This window comes from Aspergillus piperis (assembly GCF_003184755.1).
Source record: "Aspergillus piperis CBS 112811 unplaced genomic scaffold BO85scaffold_2, whole genome shotgun sequence".
Lineage (NCBI taxonomy): Eukaryota > Fungi > Ascomycota > Eurotiomycetes > Eurotiales > Aspergillaceae > Aspergillus > Aspergillus piperis.
This window is the reverse complement of record NW_020291592.1, coordinates 1,701,985-1,716,688: the sequence shown is the minus strand read 5'-3', so window position 1 is coordinate 1,716,688 and position 14,704 is coordinate 1,701,985. Positions and strand designations below refer to the sequence as shown.

At 50.1% G+C, this 14,704-nt stretch overlaps 5 protein-coding genes across 5 annotated transcripts; 2 read left to right on the top strand and 3 right to left on the bottom strand.

The window, feature by feature from the left end:
- Window positions 1-37: 37 nt before the first annotated feature.
- BO85DRAFT_445455 (uncharacterized protein) lies at window positions 38-1,067 on the bottom strand. The gene has a single exon (XM_025659265.1). The coding sequence runs from the start codon at window positions 859-861 to the stop codon at window positions 304-306; it is 558 nt and encodes a 185-aa protein (XP_025519961.1). The 5' UTR covers window positions 862-1,067; the 3' UTR covers window positions 38-303.
- A 194-nt stretch (window positions 1,068-1,261) lies between these two features.
- Window positions 1,262-1,625, top strand: BO85DRAFT_484050 (uncharacterized protein; the record flags this gene model as incomplete). Its single annotated transcript, XM_025663207.1, has 2 exons — window positions 1,262-1,398; window positions 1,478-1,625. 2 exons carry the CDS (start codon window positions 1,262-1,264, stop codon window positions 1,623-1,625), a joined length of 285 nt encoding a protein of 94 aa, XP_025519960.1.
- A 364-nt stretch (window positions 1,626-1,989) lies between these two features.
- mph1 (3'-5' DNA helicase) lies at window positions 1,990-5,989 on the bottom strand. Its single transcript, XM_025659264.1, has one exon. It carries the CDS (start codon window positions 5,510-5,512, stop codon window positions 2,114-2,116), a length of 3,399 nt encoding a protein of 1,132 aa, XP_025519959.1. The 5' UTR covers window positions 5,513-5,989; the 3' UTR covers window positions 1,990-2,113.
- Window positions 5,990-8,276: 2,287 nt separating this feature from the next.
- On the top strand, window positions 8,277-9,067 carry BO85DRAFT_434665 (uncharacterized protein; the record flags this gene model as incomplete). Its single annotated transcript, XM_025658480.1, has 3 exons — window positions 8,277-8,406; window positions 8,572-8,850; window positions 8,916-9,067. 3 exons carry the CDS (start codon window positions 8,277-8,279, stop codon window positions 9,065-9,067), a joined length of 561 nt encoding a protein of 186 aa, XP_025519958.1.
- Window positions 9,068-10,627: 1,560 nt separating this feature from the next.
- On the bottom strand, window positions 10,628-13,998 carry BO85DRAFT_363640 (uncharacterized protein; the record flags this gene model as incomplete). Its single annotated transcript, XM_025655664.1, has 2 exons — window positions 10,628-13,715; window positions 13,802-13,998. The coding sequence occupies 2 exons, from the start codon at window positions 13,996-13,998 to the stop codon at window positions 10,628-10,630; spliced, it is 3,285 nt and encodes a 1,094-aa protein (XP_025519957.1).
- Between the last annotated feature and the right edge of the window lie 706 nt (window positions 13,999-14,704).

Sequence of the window (14,704 nt, the reverse complement as noted above, 5' to 3'; positions counted from 1 at the left end):
TTACAGGCGTGGGGAATTCGAGGATTCGAGTGATTAACACAGGTATTGCTTGGTTGTTATCAAGAATGAAGTTTGTGGCAATCCACATTGCCTTACGTCGACATAAGGCTGGAGACGTCAGCCACAAAGATTTGTCACGTCACACCATCCACTCCCATACGGCCATCTAAGACTACGGAGTATGTCCATTGAGTCTTGAATGTTTTGACAATTGTATGGCCGATTTATGTTACATGGCTGTATGGGGGATGAGCAGAGTTAAGATAAGCAGCAAGTTGATATGAGAGGTAGACCGGCAAACCCTCAGCTTGCACTCTCCGTAATGGGGTCCGGAATCTCCCCCTTGATGATCTGACGGGGGACATCTACATGAAGCACGCCCTTCGAGTCCACAAACTCAGGTCGAGTGAACAGCCGAATCATATCCGGCATACCATCGTCGACGCTGTTGAATAGCTGGAAAGAATCCGCAAATGGCACACGCCACTTCCACCAGATATACTGGTCATCAACGTCCGCCTGACCGGGGATATGAAACTGCTCTTCAGCATCTTCCAATGCCTGAGCCCAGTTGGCTTTGATCTTGCGGTACTGCAGAACCACGGTCGAGTCACGCGGCGATCGCTCGTCGAGCTTAGCCAGCCATCCAGGAGATAGTCCCCCGGCCTTGCCTGCAGTCTTGAGTTCGTCGAGCCGATTTTGTGTGTAGAGGCGAAGAGTAGAATCAGGGGCATTTTTGAAACCTGTTGTGAAGTCTTGCACAGGTGGTTCGGTGCCCCACACATCGAACTGTTCTTGGTCGGGAGTGCGGACCAGACAGAAGATATTTGGATCCTCGCTGGCTTCAGCGAACTCTGTCATGAATTGGTTGATCGTCTGATAGTGACAGTAGAAGTCAGTTGTACTTGATAGTCTCACAAAACGGAGCTTTCATACGCTTGCCGGCACGTCGGAGGTGCAGAATAGGAAAATGCTCGTCATGATTGCTAGGTGGCAGTGGTAAACTGAGATTGGTATTGAATGCGAATGCGAGTTGGTTTAAGCAAGGCTGAGGGTCTGAGAATGAGAGGAGGCTCTTATAGTCAGTATTAGGCTCGTACATACTGGCGTGGGTCCGCCCACCTGCCCTAACCAACCTCGTACTTTGTCAGATCTATGAAATCGTCCCTCCCGCCAAGACTCAAGGAAATAGATCCCTTCTGGCAAATGTTCTTTTGATATCTATTGAAAATGGACCACAAGTGAAAAGTAGTTGATCTCAATGTCGTTTTTCTTTTGCTCATCCACTGTCTCATCCACAGGCGCGAGAGTCATTGACGCTAAGAATAACAGATCGGATGGGAGTTGGTTTGAGATTACGGGGTTTAAGGTGAAGAGTGGGAAGAATGCGAAGGTTGGGTATGTATCATTCCCTCTTTCTCTGATATATGTCTCTTTTGTGGCTTCTTGAGAGCAAAATTATGCTGACGCTGGACAGGCCATACTGCCAGGCTTTCACCGATAAGAAGCCCGGGAATGTGTGTAGTGCGAGTATCAAGGTTATTGGGAACTGGGGTTTCGATGTGGCTGAGTATGCGTATGTTTATAACCATTCGACGAAGAAGTTTGATTATGTGGGTAAGTGAGGTGGTTAAATGCTTCCCTTTGATTGAAGAGGGTTATCGTGACACTCTGGCTCTGAGATGAGTTGATATCGCGGTTTTAGTCCATGTTCAGCATCATGGGGAGGACATATAAGATTATACTACTAGGTGTCGGATTGGTGTATGACTACGTGTACTTGTTCAGTCTTTCGATTTAGACATGATATTAGATTTGAGATGCGGGGGCGCTTGTTTGAATAAGTAAGGTCTTACACATGGTATATACACTTAAAGAGATTGAAGACATAACTGGATTCTTGGGTTGGGTCTCGGTTACTTACAGTCCGTCCACTCTAAGATAGCTTTTTATGGTGTTCGAGAATGTGTCTACGTGCGGGTATATGTATGACATCAAGAAATAACTCCACCGTTCTCATCTAAGTATATTGCTCGAGGGTATATGCAACCAGAGTATCACCAATGCAGAATGTAACCAAGCTATGCGTTCATGTCCAAATCAGTCATCGCTATCATCCAGAAACAAACCGGCCCCGTTTCGGGGGCCTTTCCACACTCCTGTCCAAAAGAGTAGAGACATCTGGAAGATCAAAATCGTCATCTGTATCTCCGTCTTGAGTCCTTTGCGAGCAATAGAACGGTTCCACTTCAGCGTTAGTCGCTGATACCGAGTGCTTGGCCGGTGGGGTTCGTTGTACTTCAGACACATCTCGCTCTTCATGATCCTTTGGCTTGGATGATACCACCTTGGATGTGCGTCTAGGTTTGGTCCGGGAATGAACCTCCCCATGACCATTGGACTTCGGCGCTACTATCGAGGCCTCCGGCCTGGAGGCCGCCTCACGTGCTATGATTTCCTTGTAACGATCCCCATAGTTTGGAGTAATCTGGTCCATCTTTTGCAACGTCTGAATCATGCGACGAGTCAATGACCCGTGTCTAACAGCTTTCGTAGGTCTAGGCGCAAGCTGAAGGCGTGGGAAGGCGTCGCTTCTGGGATAACTGACCAGAAGCTCTTCACTGGGCCCAGCGTTGCTGTAGAGGAGTTCAAGTTCTTTTTGCTGCGCCGGGGTAAGCAGAACATCTTCAAGCGCCGGCAATTCTACGGGCTCTGGAGTCGGCGTGCGAGCCTTACTTTTGTTTGGTGCTTTGCGCTTAGAGGTCCCGGCCAAGTTCGATGCCGTAGTGAATCCGGTCTCGACATTATCAGGCATATGGAACTTCTTCGGCGGCCTTTTCGGTGCCCGGCCTCGCCGTTTCGGCTCTGGAAGATCTCGCACAGTATTCTCCTCGGGAATATCAATCGCTCGTTTGTCAGCAACAGGCCGCACACCCGGGGGCAGGATCCGCGGAGACATGTCATCGTGAAAAGTGAACCGGGTGCCACTCGCTATCATTTGCTGCATCTTTTCGTAGTTGTCCTTGGCCTTGATGTAAGACTCCTCTTCCTTGCCTTGCATGAGTAAGAGCGTGATCTTTCCTGCTCTCTTTCGACCGGTACGTCCCATGCGCTGGAGCATACGAATAGGTGAAGCTGAAGAGTCGTAACACACGATAAGGTCCACTTCACCGATATCCAAACCTTCCTCACCGATGGAAGTCGCAACAATTGTGTTGTAGGTTCCCTTCTTGAACTTCTGCACAATGTCGAGTTGCGTTTTCTGTCCCATTCCTTCCGAGCCCTTCGCGCTACTCTGCCCGACGAAGACATGGGGCCGAATCATGGGCTCGTATCTTTTGAGTACTCTCGTGACTTCTTCTGCGCTATCACGGAAGTGTACAAATATCATCACGCGAGTGGCCGCTTGATCCTTGTTTTCGTCTGCACCAGAGCCTTCACCAGCGTCCATAAAATGATTCAACACCACCTGCTTCAGATACTCCAATTTGGGGTGTCCAATAAACTCTGGATTCTTTGTCCACGGCTGCAGATGGTTCATAAGCTTCTTGTAGCTCTCGTCCTGAACGACTTGCCGCTGGTACTTGCCACCCTTTTGTCCCTCGGTGTTGGATTGGAAGTGCAAAAGATGACGGTAAAATGGTGTTATCCCATGGTATTTGAGAAGATCGATACCATGAGCCAAGCTGGCTAGAACCGTGAAGATTGCATTCATTTTGGCCTTCACGCCGAAATGAGCGTTTCTGCCGGAGTCGGATAGCATCCATTGTTGTCTGGCTTTGGTGAGCCCGTATGCTGTGAGACCCATGGGGTCACGCCCCCAATAGGCATTTGTGCTCCGTAATTGATCGAGAAGGGGCTGTAGGGCTTTCGACATTAGGTCCATGCAAAGGACCATCTCCTCTGAGTTCTGGAATGTCTGCACCTCCGTGTCTTTCGAGTGGACATACTCTCTAATGTCGAGTGACTGCTCTGTACGTATCTCAACTCTCGATATATCAAGTCCGTCAATGACAGCTTGTACAGATTCCACTGTTGAGCCTGGCGTAGCTGTCAAAGCCAGGACACGGAAGCTCTGATTGTACCGCCGCAGGAACTTGACAACTTCAACATATGCATAACCACCAGTTGCACGATGGGCTTCATCGACGACAACCAGGACGATTCGCTTCGGGTCAGCAATCCCGGTTTTTAGGTCGTTGATCAAAGTTTGAGGCGTCATGAAGAATACGCGTTTTGCCTTCCATTCTTCGGCTCGGATTCCCGGAGCAGCCTCTCCCGTGAGCATAGTGGTCTGGGATCTAGGGATCCCAGCGACTTCAAAGCATGCAGAAATCTGCTGAGCAACTAGCGGTTTTGTGGGCGCAACAAAGACAATCTGAGCATCTTTGGTCCACCGAAACCAGTTGAGCATGATAGTAGCTGCAATGAACGTTTTTCCGAGACCCGTGGGTAATGCTACAAGCAAATTATGAAAAAGGCCTTTTTGAGCAATATTGAACTGATAGTCTCGAGTTTTACCCAGGTTCGTAGGATAAACCCACGTACCCAAGGCTTCCTGGTTGAGTTTATGCTGAGTAGGTGGCTCGCTCTTCTCAGGCGGAGAGTACACCTGTTCACCGCGCGGTGGCTGATTTTCTGGGTGTCTGGCAACCATACCAAATAGTGTGGTTTGGCGAACACCTAATGGGCGATTCGTTGACTGTGTGAATGACTGAGCCGCCAGGCGAGGCTGAGGCGCAGGAGGTGGTGACATTGACAGGTCTGAGTCGAAGGCATCATCAGGTATATCGTCCAGAAGATCATTGGAGGCCACAACGGTAGTGTTCTGCTGTCCAACAATGGGAGGAGCAGATGGGCACGGGGGCTTTTGCAAGGGCACCGAGGGAGCTGGTCTTGATGTTTCCTCCTCGAACGATTGCAACGATGCCTCAATCGCTGCTTTCATCTCTTCATCATCGTCATACTCATCATTTCCATCACCATCAGTAGCGGAGTCTCTGGTTTGAGTTGTTATTGGCAGCGGGGTGGCAGCAGTTCGGGAAGGTAAGCCAGGATCAGGCTTCTTCCAACGGGGACCACGAAGAATTTCCGGCGGAGAGGGGGGCTGTGTTAGCTGCGTCACAAAGATATTTTCCTGAAAATTTGCGTTCTTGGGAGCGAAGACTTTGTATTTGGATCGTGCCTCTCGTTCACTATCGTCTTGGAAGTAGTGTGACTCTCGTTCGGGAGAGGGCACTTCGTCGTCATCATAGTCGATAAATGAGTCTGAGCTTAGCGCTGTCCTAGCCCCATCGCGACGCTCTGCACGAGACTTTTGATGCGATTGCAATTCCGCGTTTGGGGTATCTTTACTAGCTTTCAGACGACGGCGCTTGGCTGGTCGGGGAGTGTCAGGATCGGTCGAGTCTGCCGCATTTGAAGGCCGGTCGACGCCCAAGTCGCCCAGATCATCGTCGAAATAGTCAGAGGAGCCACTATCAAGACTGAACATAGCGAACCCGAGGTGCATCGTAGGATAAAACCCCGACCACTGTCGAAGATACCTGGACGCGACGCGTTGAGAGCAATCACATGTCCTTATCGATAAAGAAGCTTACATAAGTAGCGAGTAAGCGGTCTAGTTCGCCTTGATAAGGGATACTAAACTAGTCCTGATCTAGATCTGGGTAGAATCAGTTCACACATTGGCTCAGAAAGAAATTATACATTGATATGGAGACTATTGGGGAAGTCGAATCAGATGTTACTCTCGCACTACTGAAAATGCGATGACTGTAACATCATAACAAGCCATACCGATGGACAATTTTTCTCAATGACCCTTCATATCGCGCTGTGGTGACATAGCACAGTCGATCTCGAGCTGAAAGTTTCAAAGAAGAGTATAGCAAATCTAAAGAGGAAATACCTACTTCTTGAAAGGAACTCTAATCGTTCCACATTCTTGCGGGCAATATGACAAAGAACCGCCGACAATTAAAGCTTCATGGAATCAAAGGAGTAAATAGGGGTAGACATGCAATCCATAGAGCCAGCTACTAGATAATAGAAAAAGCAACTTAGTATTCAGTCGGTCTTTACAGTCTGCATCCTGCACTTACCTTGCCAGATAGGCACACTGCATATACAGCAAGCAAATTACCCAACTGCGGAACGCTTAAAGTGAAACCCCGCGAGTTTCAAATTGGCCGGGATTTTCTTGGCCTCGACATACTCTAGAAAGTTGGCTTTAGGTGCTCTTTGTAGGATGCAGAAGGCCTGGGGGTGACGTTCTTACAGGATATTGATAACAATGTTTACTAGAAGGCCTCTCAAGCACGTGGCCTTATACCGGCGAAGGTGCTCTCCAAATCTCTAGGTAAATTCTCAGCTAGGCTGTATCTTCCTCCTGTCGCTCTGCAAAACCATACTAGCTAGCGATGCCCCATTCACCAACTATTGTGACTACGACCAACTATCTCTAAAGCCCTAGGCTTCTCCACTCTGTGTCCTCCCGCGGAGAATGAAATATGCCGGGCTATTTGAGTTGCTTTGATGGTAAAACAGTGCCGACAAGATTTGTAAGAGCTATTGGCTTTTTTACTGCGAGCTCAAACACCAATTAAACTCTATTGATGCCGAGTCCAGTAGCAGATTATTGGTGTAATGTCTCCCGATGGCTCCAACTCATAATCCGTGTTAGGACTCAACACTAACTATGAGCCTGATCGATAGTTACTGGTGACTCTTATTGTCATCTAACATAGAATTGCGTAACTAGTAAGATCTGAAGTACAGTGAGTCAACAAGATGGTAGATAAATTCATCCTCGAAGTTCGTCTCAAAGTTCAGGCTTTTCAGAGGCTGTCTATAGTCAAGGTATACCTGAATATTTGCTTTTGTATAAAAGGGGCGGCACATGCTAAAGGAAAAGTAGTGCCAGTATAATAGCTGATAGAATAAGGCCCATTAGTCGATCAATGAATAGGGATGACATTGATGAGAATCTCCAACTCGAACAAGGTTTCCAGACTGTCAATAATTCAGCCTCGAAACCATCCAAGAATGTTTGAGGATGGCCACGTGATGGGTAGGATGAAAGTCTTCCGGATCCTTTTCCATCCCCATCTTTTTGTTGCTGTTGTAGTTTTTTATTGAGCGGATAAAGAATGATTCGCCAGGACAGGCATGTCGGATCTGCCCGAGGCACACTAGGCCTGAAAAAGCAATTCCAGTGTCGATGAATCTGACAGAATCCCTTGATAGTCCGGCCCCTATTCGTGACCGTGGTGCCTACAAGACTTGCCAACAGTCTCCAACCACCCTCTTTACCCTGATATCTAGTGCATTCCAGTGTGTTCGCATGACACTTTCTGACAGATCAGCCCACCAATGACCGGGTGCTCTCCACCTCTTCGGATGCGCTGTCTCAACCCCATCCACTGATAAGACCGAATGGTGGACAGTGACGGACTAAGATGGAATTAGTGGGAGACAGTCTAGCTCTTACTAGCTTAGCAGCAACCGGTTTAGCGTTGGAGTAGCGCTATTAGTGCCTTGAAATGACCCTTGGATTCCCTCTTATGTCTAGGGTTATTTTTAGCCGATCCTTTGCAGTCCCCAGATTTTCAGGGTCTGTGATTGTTGACTGGCTGCTCACTCTTCACCACCACCAAATTGAAGGACTGGGTCCAAAACCTGGACTGTGCTTCGCGCTGTTCTCTCTCTCTCTCCACCATCTCTCGTAGGCACCGGCTTAAAACTAAAAATCCATGCCAACTCCACGAATGGCGCCTCCACAAGTGCACATCCACCCTGTAAATGTCTCTTCCCGATGTTATTGAGTTGCCACCAAATGTAAGGGTGTGGACTACTAGCTCCGGCCCAGTGAATCCACTTATCCAGACGCTTCTTGAGGAATCCAGCGCACTAGCCTGTGCGACTCTGACGGCTTGCTGAAACCCCGCTAATCGCAACTGGCGAACCGACAGCTGGATGACCCTAATTTGGTGCCAGGCGCGGTGAATCCCAGCATATCGCCTGATACGCTTGGGCAACTTTCCCCCGGTCCATTGTTCGCCTCGCCATCCTTGGCCCCGTTATTTACAGCCCGTCTTTTTTTCCCTTTCATAACCTCGTCTGCCTTCCCCCTCTTCCTTTTCTTTCTTCCTCTTCTTCCTCTCCTCCCTTACAGTCCTTCGTTTCGTGCTACTCTGTCGCGCTCGTTTCGCTACTTACTTCTACACTTCAGTCAATCTCAAAACGTCTGTCGTTTCCTCGATCCATTCGTCAAGATGAAGTTCAACAGCGCTATCGCTCTCTCCTCCCTCCTGGCTCTCGCCGTCGCCCAGGACTCTTCCTCCACTACCAGTGCCGCGACGACCACTGCTAGCTTGTCTCCTCAGGCTTCCTGCGCTGCCAAGTGTAAGTTCCTTTCTCCTCTCCAATGCTGTCATACCCACGCCATTTCTGCATTCTCAACGTTTCCCCCAATCCCGTCCGCATAACCCAACCACCTGCGTCTTCTACACTCCATCCATCTACCACAACAAGAAGTCTACCAAGAGCAATCCAACTAACAATCTTCAGGCGCTGAAACCGAGATCTGCTGCATCGCCAACTGCTACAGCGTCCCCTGCCCCGACAACGCCCAAGCCAACGACACCACCAGCTGCGTTGCCGCCTGTCCCCAGGGTTCCGGCTCCCCCAGCGACCAGCAATCCTACGCCAGTTGCCAGAGCAGCTGCTACAGCAGCTACTTCTTCCCGGCCAGTGCTACGGGAGCGTCGGGCTCTTCCGCTACCACTGCCGGCTCCAACGACGCCAGCACCACCAAGAGCGGAAGCTCCTCTTCGTCGACCGGCTCTGGTACGTCCACCTTCTACCTCCCCAAACATCTCTACTTCTTGACTAACCATTATCTTCAACAACAGGCTCCGACTCCAAGTCTGGCTCCTCCGGAACTAGCACCGCGACTGGTGCTCACGCCAGCAGCACCGAGAACGCCGCTGCTATCACCCAGCTCAAGCTGGGCGTTTCCGCAGCCGGTGTGCTTGGCTTCGTCTTGGCTGCTTGGGCTCTGTAAATGAGCTGAGCCGCTATACCTTGATCGATGATGGGGGAAAGGGAGGGGGAAAGCTATCTGTCTACTTGCACACTTAATCCAGCGCTCTGTGTTAATATGATTGATTGATTACGGGAAATTAAGGAAACTAGCTAATATGGGAACTTGTCACTAGGTACTACTACCACCACTACCTGTTTAACTTATTCTACTCTCGTGGATAAATAATCAACTTGATTGATTACTATCTGCTTTGCTTTTGCTTGATAATTCTCTTGAATCTGTATACCTACTGGCCCATCCGAAATTTGATTGATCATTTGTCCCTTTTATCATTCATACCAGATTTATTTTACTACTACTACGTAGTGCTCAGCTCATGTATTTTATTCTTCTACTGGTACTTTCTGCACTCTACCTATCTTAAACCAGAAAAACCACTCACGTGACCACATCTTCTTTCCGAGAAACCAAATCATTTTGTCTAGCTCCCCTATACTACTATAGTATTTCCCCAATTCGCAAGAAATCCCATATAGTGGATAGCGACTCTGTAGCTACAAGCAATGCTGAGCCTAGTTATCCAAGTCTACAAGATCCATACATAAATCGCCTTCTGTACGTAGTAAATTATACGCGGTATTAATTATCGTGATACTTGATATATGGTGTGTCAAGTATTCAGACCCCGCATACCCACTGATATTCCTCACCCCCTCGGTGGGTCTCGGGCTCGGGTTCGGTAAGTGACTGTTGATGATCATCGTGCACTGCAGATCTATTATTTTGTTTTGTTGTTGATGATTAAGGATTGATATGGTGTATTATATTCGTGGTAGCTACTAATTGAAGCATAGGGATTGAATTTGGTAGGATGGCTATGGGCATGTGGAAACAGGACTTAATTAGGTTTCTTGACAAGTTACCAGTTAGTAGCAAATATTCCGATAACTCCTTGTAGTCCATGTAATCTGCGTTCATCATATCTATCACTCAAGCACATGTCTATTTCACCTATATATATATGTACTTTACGATTAACGCCCGCATGGTTTCATCTATCTGGCTCACAGAACAGCACTGGGTATGTAACATCAATTGTAACATCGAACGGCCACGGAAATATGCATCGAAATACAGCGGTGTGGGCAGAAAGAGAACGAGTGAGCGCATATCCGACATGTACGCAGCGAACACAAAGTTGGCATCAGATAGCGAGTGCAGTCAAATAGTGCCGATGTGAGGAAGAGAAAATTCCCAATGTCATTGACCTCTGACGTGCAGAACGAAATGACGATATCTTCGCCTGCGTCTCTGCTTTGACTAGGAGGCGCCTAGATGCATGTTGAAAATCCTTTGGCATGAGACACGCGGACATATTGCGTCAAGCCATAAATCATGCGAAGCAGTAATGCATGCCAGAAAGAGGTTCGTATGGAGTCACAACCAAAGCAAGAGCGGAAATGAGCGAGCCTAAATCCCAATCACACCAACGCCATACCAATGTAAGTCTAGAATGTGACATATTAGTTTAAATCTTATAGAGCCCCGCCAGCGGCATGGTAATTGTGGTTATCGCAATTAGACTCGGTCCCGAGCGAAGTCCAAGACCTCGCAGTCATCTTCAAAGAAACCGTCATCAACCCCGCCGCCGGGGGCCATGGCTGAAGCCTGCTTCTTCTTTCTGCGTGTGGTAATGACCACTTCTTCCACATTGCCCGTACTATTTCCCAGGCTGATTAGATTCTCCATTTCAGCTCCAAAACCATGGTGTTGTTCATGTACCATATCATCGTCTTCTTCACTGGAGGCGCTGAATGGTCGTACGTGAAGCTTCGTTGTGGCTAGAGAGCCGCCGAATGCCCATTGACCCGTCGGGACTGAACCCACGGAGTCGTCTGCCTCATTGTACACAAAGAGGTTTACCCTCTGGTCAGTGTGGAAGGGTTGATATGGTGTGTTTGTCTCGATCTCCGCCTGCGAAAGAGGCTGGCATTTGAGCTTCGACGCTGGCGGCGGTCGTAGAGCCGCGGATGGCAGAGCCAACGTTGCAGAGACCGTTGGTTCTGTGGTGGCGGTTGGACCCACGGTCATGGGACCGCAAGGTGTCTGCATATGGGGAGGCAAGCGGAACTCAAGTTCTTTGTTTCCGATCACCGACTGCACCTGCCTGCTCTTACTGGGCGAGGTGGAGCGTTTAATTCTGTATAGACGGAAGTAACCCCCATCTATCAGGCCCAAGAACGGCATTCCTTTATGGATGATCCACGTCACACGAGCCGCAACGGGGTCCCGAGACAGATTGGAAAGGTGTAGGCGGTGTTCACCACCATGTCGGATGGTGTTGACCGTTTTGACAGTGCCGGTGGCGGCGGCTCCCATTGATTTACTAAGGCCAGCAGCAACCGCCTTGCCACCTCTCACTCCAGCTGCAGAGGGCATTGCAAAACCACCCACGGAGGGGAAAGCGGCCCCGGTGGAGGGAGTACGCCCCCTGACTGCAGCAAGAATGGGCTGTGTCTTACCACCGACCATCTTGAAGGCCGCCGACAATGGATTTGCAGCCGGCCCCCGGTCGGGAAGCTCTTCTGCCGGAGCATCAGCAGTAGGCGGTTTCGCAGGCTTTGGTAGCGACCGTCGAAAAGGAGGCCATTGGAAGGCGCTCCGAGGCAGATCAAAGACATGCACCGTCGGTTTACCCGTAATCACTGCGAGCTTGTCTCCAGAAGGCGGACACCAAACCACGTCAACTATATGGGATGTGGTCAATCGCGGGTACCGGGCAACCTGCCGCACGCTCGGCTGCACAGATGCTGGGTCATCCGAGAGGAAAGCCCCGGCTCGACAGTATTTGGCCTGCATAACATCCCAAACATACTGGACGTCTCCCTTCTTACTCGCAGTAAATAGCATGAGGCCGTTGGGCGAAAATGAAAGGAAGCTGCAGCCATTCGGTACTTGGAAAGTGGCCACTGGATTGAACAAAGAGCTCTTGGCTTCGCCCTCGTCTAGCTTTCGCAGATCGAAGATCGATACCAAATCAGGTTCGGTAGTAGACACAGACTGGGTGTCCTGGGCATGAGTGGGAGGAAAGAGATTGTACCCCTGAGGTGAGAACTCCGTCAAATTAGGCGACCGGCGGGCTGGCATGCTTTGAGCCTGCTCCTTATTCCAGTAATTATTCCATGCTTGCAATCCCTGATCACCCATCCAGCGTGCACCTCGCATGAGCTCCTGCGTAACACCCCGGGCTACTTTGCCGAAAAAGCTTTCCCCTTCTCCGACATCAGTAGCGCAGGTTATAGCTGGACGCGACGGAGGACTTCGAGTCTCAAGCCCGAAAGCCTTTCCTTGCAACAAGGACGTCGGCACGACCGCACGGAGAGTAGCCCTGTAAGTTGCGGATGGTGGGACAATAGCTAGCCACCTCCCCTTCAATGCCACGATAGGACTGTCAGAGTTGAGAGATCCATGAGGAGAATCAGACTGAGATCCATCTGGGTCGGTGGAGCTAGAAGACGTGGAGTATCGCCGAGATTCTTTCGACTTGATACTGGTCCATGCTTTTCCTAAGAACTGATATTTGCTCATGCTGTACATGTAGACTTCCCCACTGGAACCTGACGCTACGACAACGTAGCTACCGCTCACCAAGAGCTTCAGATTCCCAGCCGGTGAAGGAGCCAAGGCAGGAAGGCCAGGTATATTGCCAAAGCATGGAGTGGGCGGCGTGGACAGAAGCGTGGTGATGTGTTCTCCCGTCCTCAAAGAATACACCTCGACCCGTGTCTGATAGTATCTGGTCTCTTCTTTCGGACGCCCTCCGGCGGCCGACTGTCTCCCAGTGGGAATGTCGTTTGCTTCCGAGCTATTCGAAGATGCATGCCCCTCATCATCTGGTTGAGCAGTGGGGCCGTGAATGATGACAGCGACATGGGGTTGGTCGTGAGTCGAAGTGTTGCTCAGCAACTTTGCTTCGATTACGCGGCCATTGAGACCTGCCAACTTCCCTACAGGACGTGTTTTCCGATCTTCAATGGCAAGAACATCCAAGCCGCCATCCGTGCCGACCAGGAGAACGCTACTCCCCATTCTGGAGGCTTTGGATGAAGGACTGATGATCGTATCGAACGCACAGAATGAATAACTGCCGTCCGTTGCGGCCCTATTCTGGCCAGAGAACAGAGGCAAATCGATATCCGGCGCTCCATAGAAATGGGCCTGCGGCAGATGCGGCAGGGGTACCTGGTTATTGAATGGACTACTGACGGAGTTGCTCTTTTGTCGGTCCACGGAGTGCTGTCTAGAGACACTGCTGGTAGCGTAACCCCGCCCATAGCTCAAGGGCCTCGCTCCCGGAGGGGGAGACGTCGACGAGGGGTGGCTGAATCCGCCTTTGTCTTGACTAGTGAGGAAACCGAAAGGAGATCCGCTGTTGAATTCGCCATCAACGGCATCATTCGGGGGACTCTTGCCATACGGGATGGACTTGGCCCATGTACCGGTGCGGTAAGCAATGTCATTCTCCGGAGAATCCCCCAGAGTGCCAAGGGCATCAAGCACCGGTGACACGATATTGTTGCTAGGTGGCGGCTCCAATGTTGGATTGGGGCAGGACGATGGTTCAGCCTGCAGAGGCGGTGACGGGGACGGTGCTTCTACTTCTAGACTGCATACGACGCGTCAACCCAAGTCAGCCAACTGTCCACATAGAGCTAAGATCCTTCTAGACACGTGGAAGGGATTCAGACTTACAGGTCGTCAGGTGTAGACTTCGGAACTGCTTTGGCTGCTTTATTCTTCCCCTTGGTTCCGGTTTTCCCCTTTTTCTTGGTCTTTCCACCGAGATCATGCTCCAAGGTGGCTCGGCTGGGGTCTTCAGGAAAGGGGTTGGTGTCACCTAAGGACCGGCTCTGCTGGCGAAACAAATCGTCCGAAGCTGCCGGTGGCATTCAAAGGGATTGCCTCTCAGAGGCAATATGAGCTCAGTTGAGACAGCCGCTCTCAGAACCCTTGGTGCGGGCTGAGAACGGAGGTTCTGACGGTGTGGTCGACCGGCAACGACACTCGCAAGGGTAATATGGATTCACTGCCGGAGGAATCCTGTGGAGTTATGGTCTATCGTCGAGCAACGCTTATCAGTAGGAGTCATAGAATAGCGGGTAACTGATGCTCCAGGAGGGGGAGTTACAGTAGGTTCCAGTGCTACAGATGCGGAGGAACAGGTGTAGCAAGAAGTTTAGATACAAGGGCCGTGCCGGATGAACGGAGAGAACAGCGTATCTGGAGCGGAGATCCGTGGACACGCCGGAGGGTGGGAGTGTAAACACGACAGGTCGGAAGCACTGCTTATACCGCCTGTCTGGGTTGGAGACCACTTATAGTAGTCGGGACAGATAGATACAGTGACGGATCAACAGACACGTCTAGATTTGAGGTAACAGGCAACCGGGAAGTGGTTGAAGTGAAGTAGAAGTTGTTTATGGCGACAGAACAAGCAAAGGGAAGAAGAGGGAAGAAGAAAGAGGGAGGGGGAGGGGAACCGGAGCAGGTCAGGAGCATGGATGACATCTCCATGGGTAGGCTGACTACGACGCCGGACTTATTTCCTATCAGTCACTTTTCCCCCCCAAATGTCCATGGTAGTTTCCCCTAGTA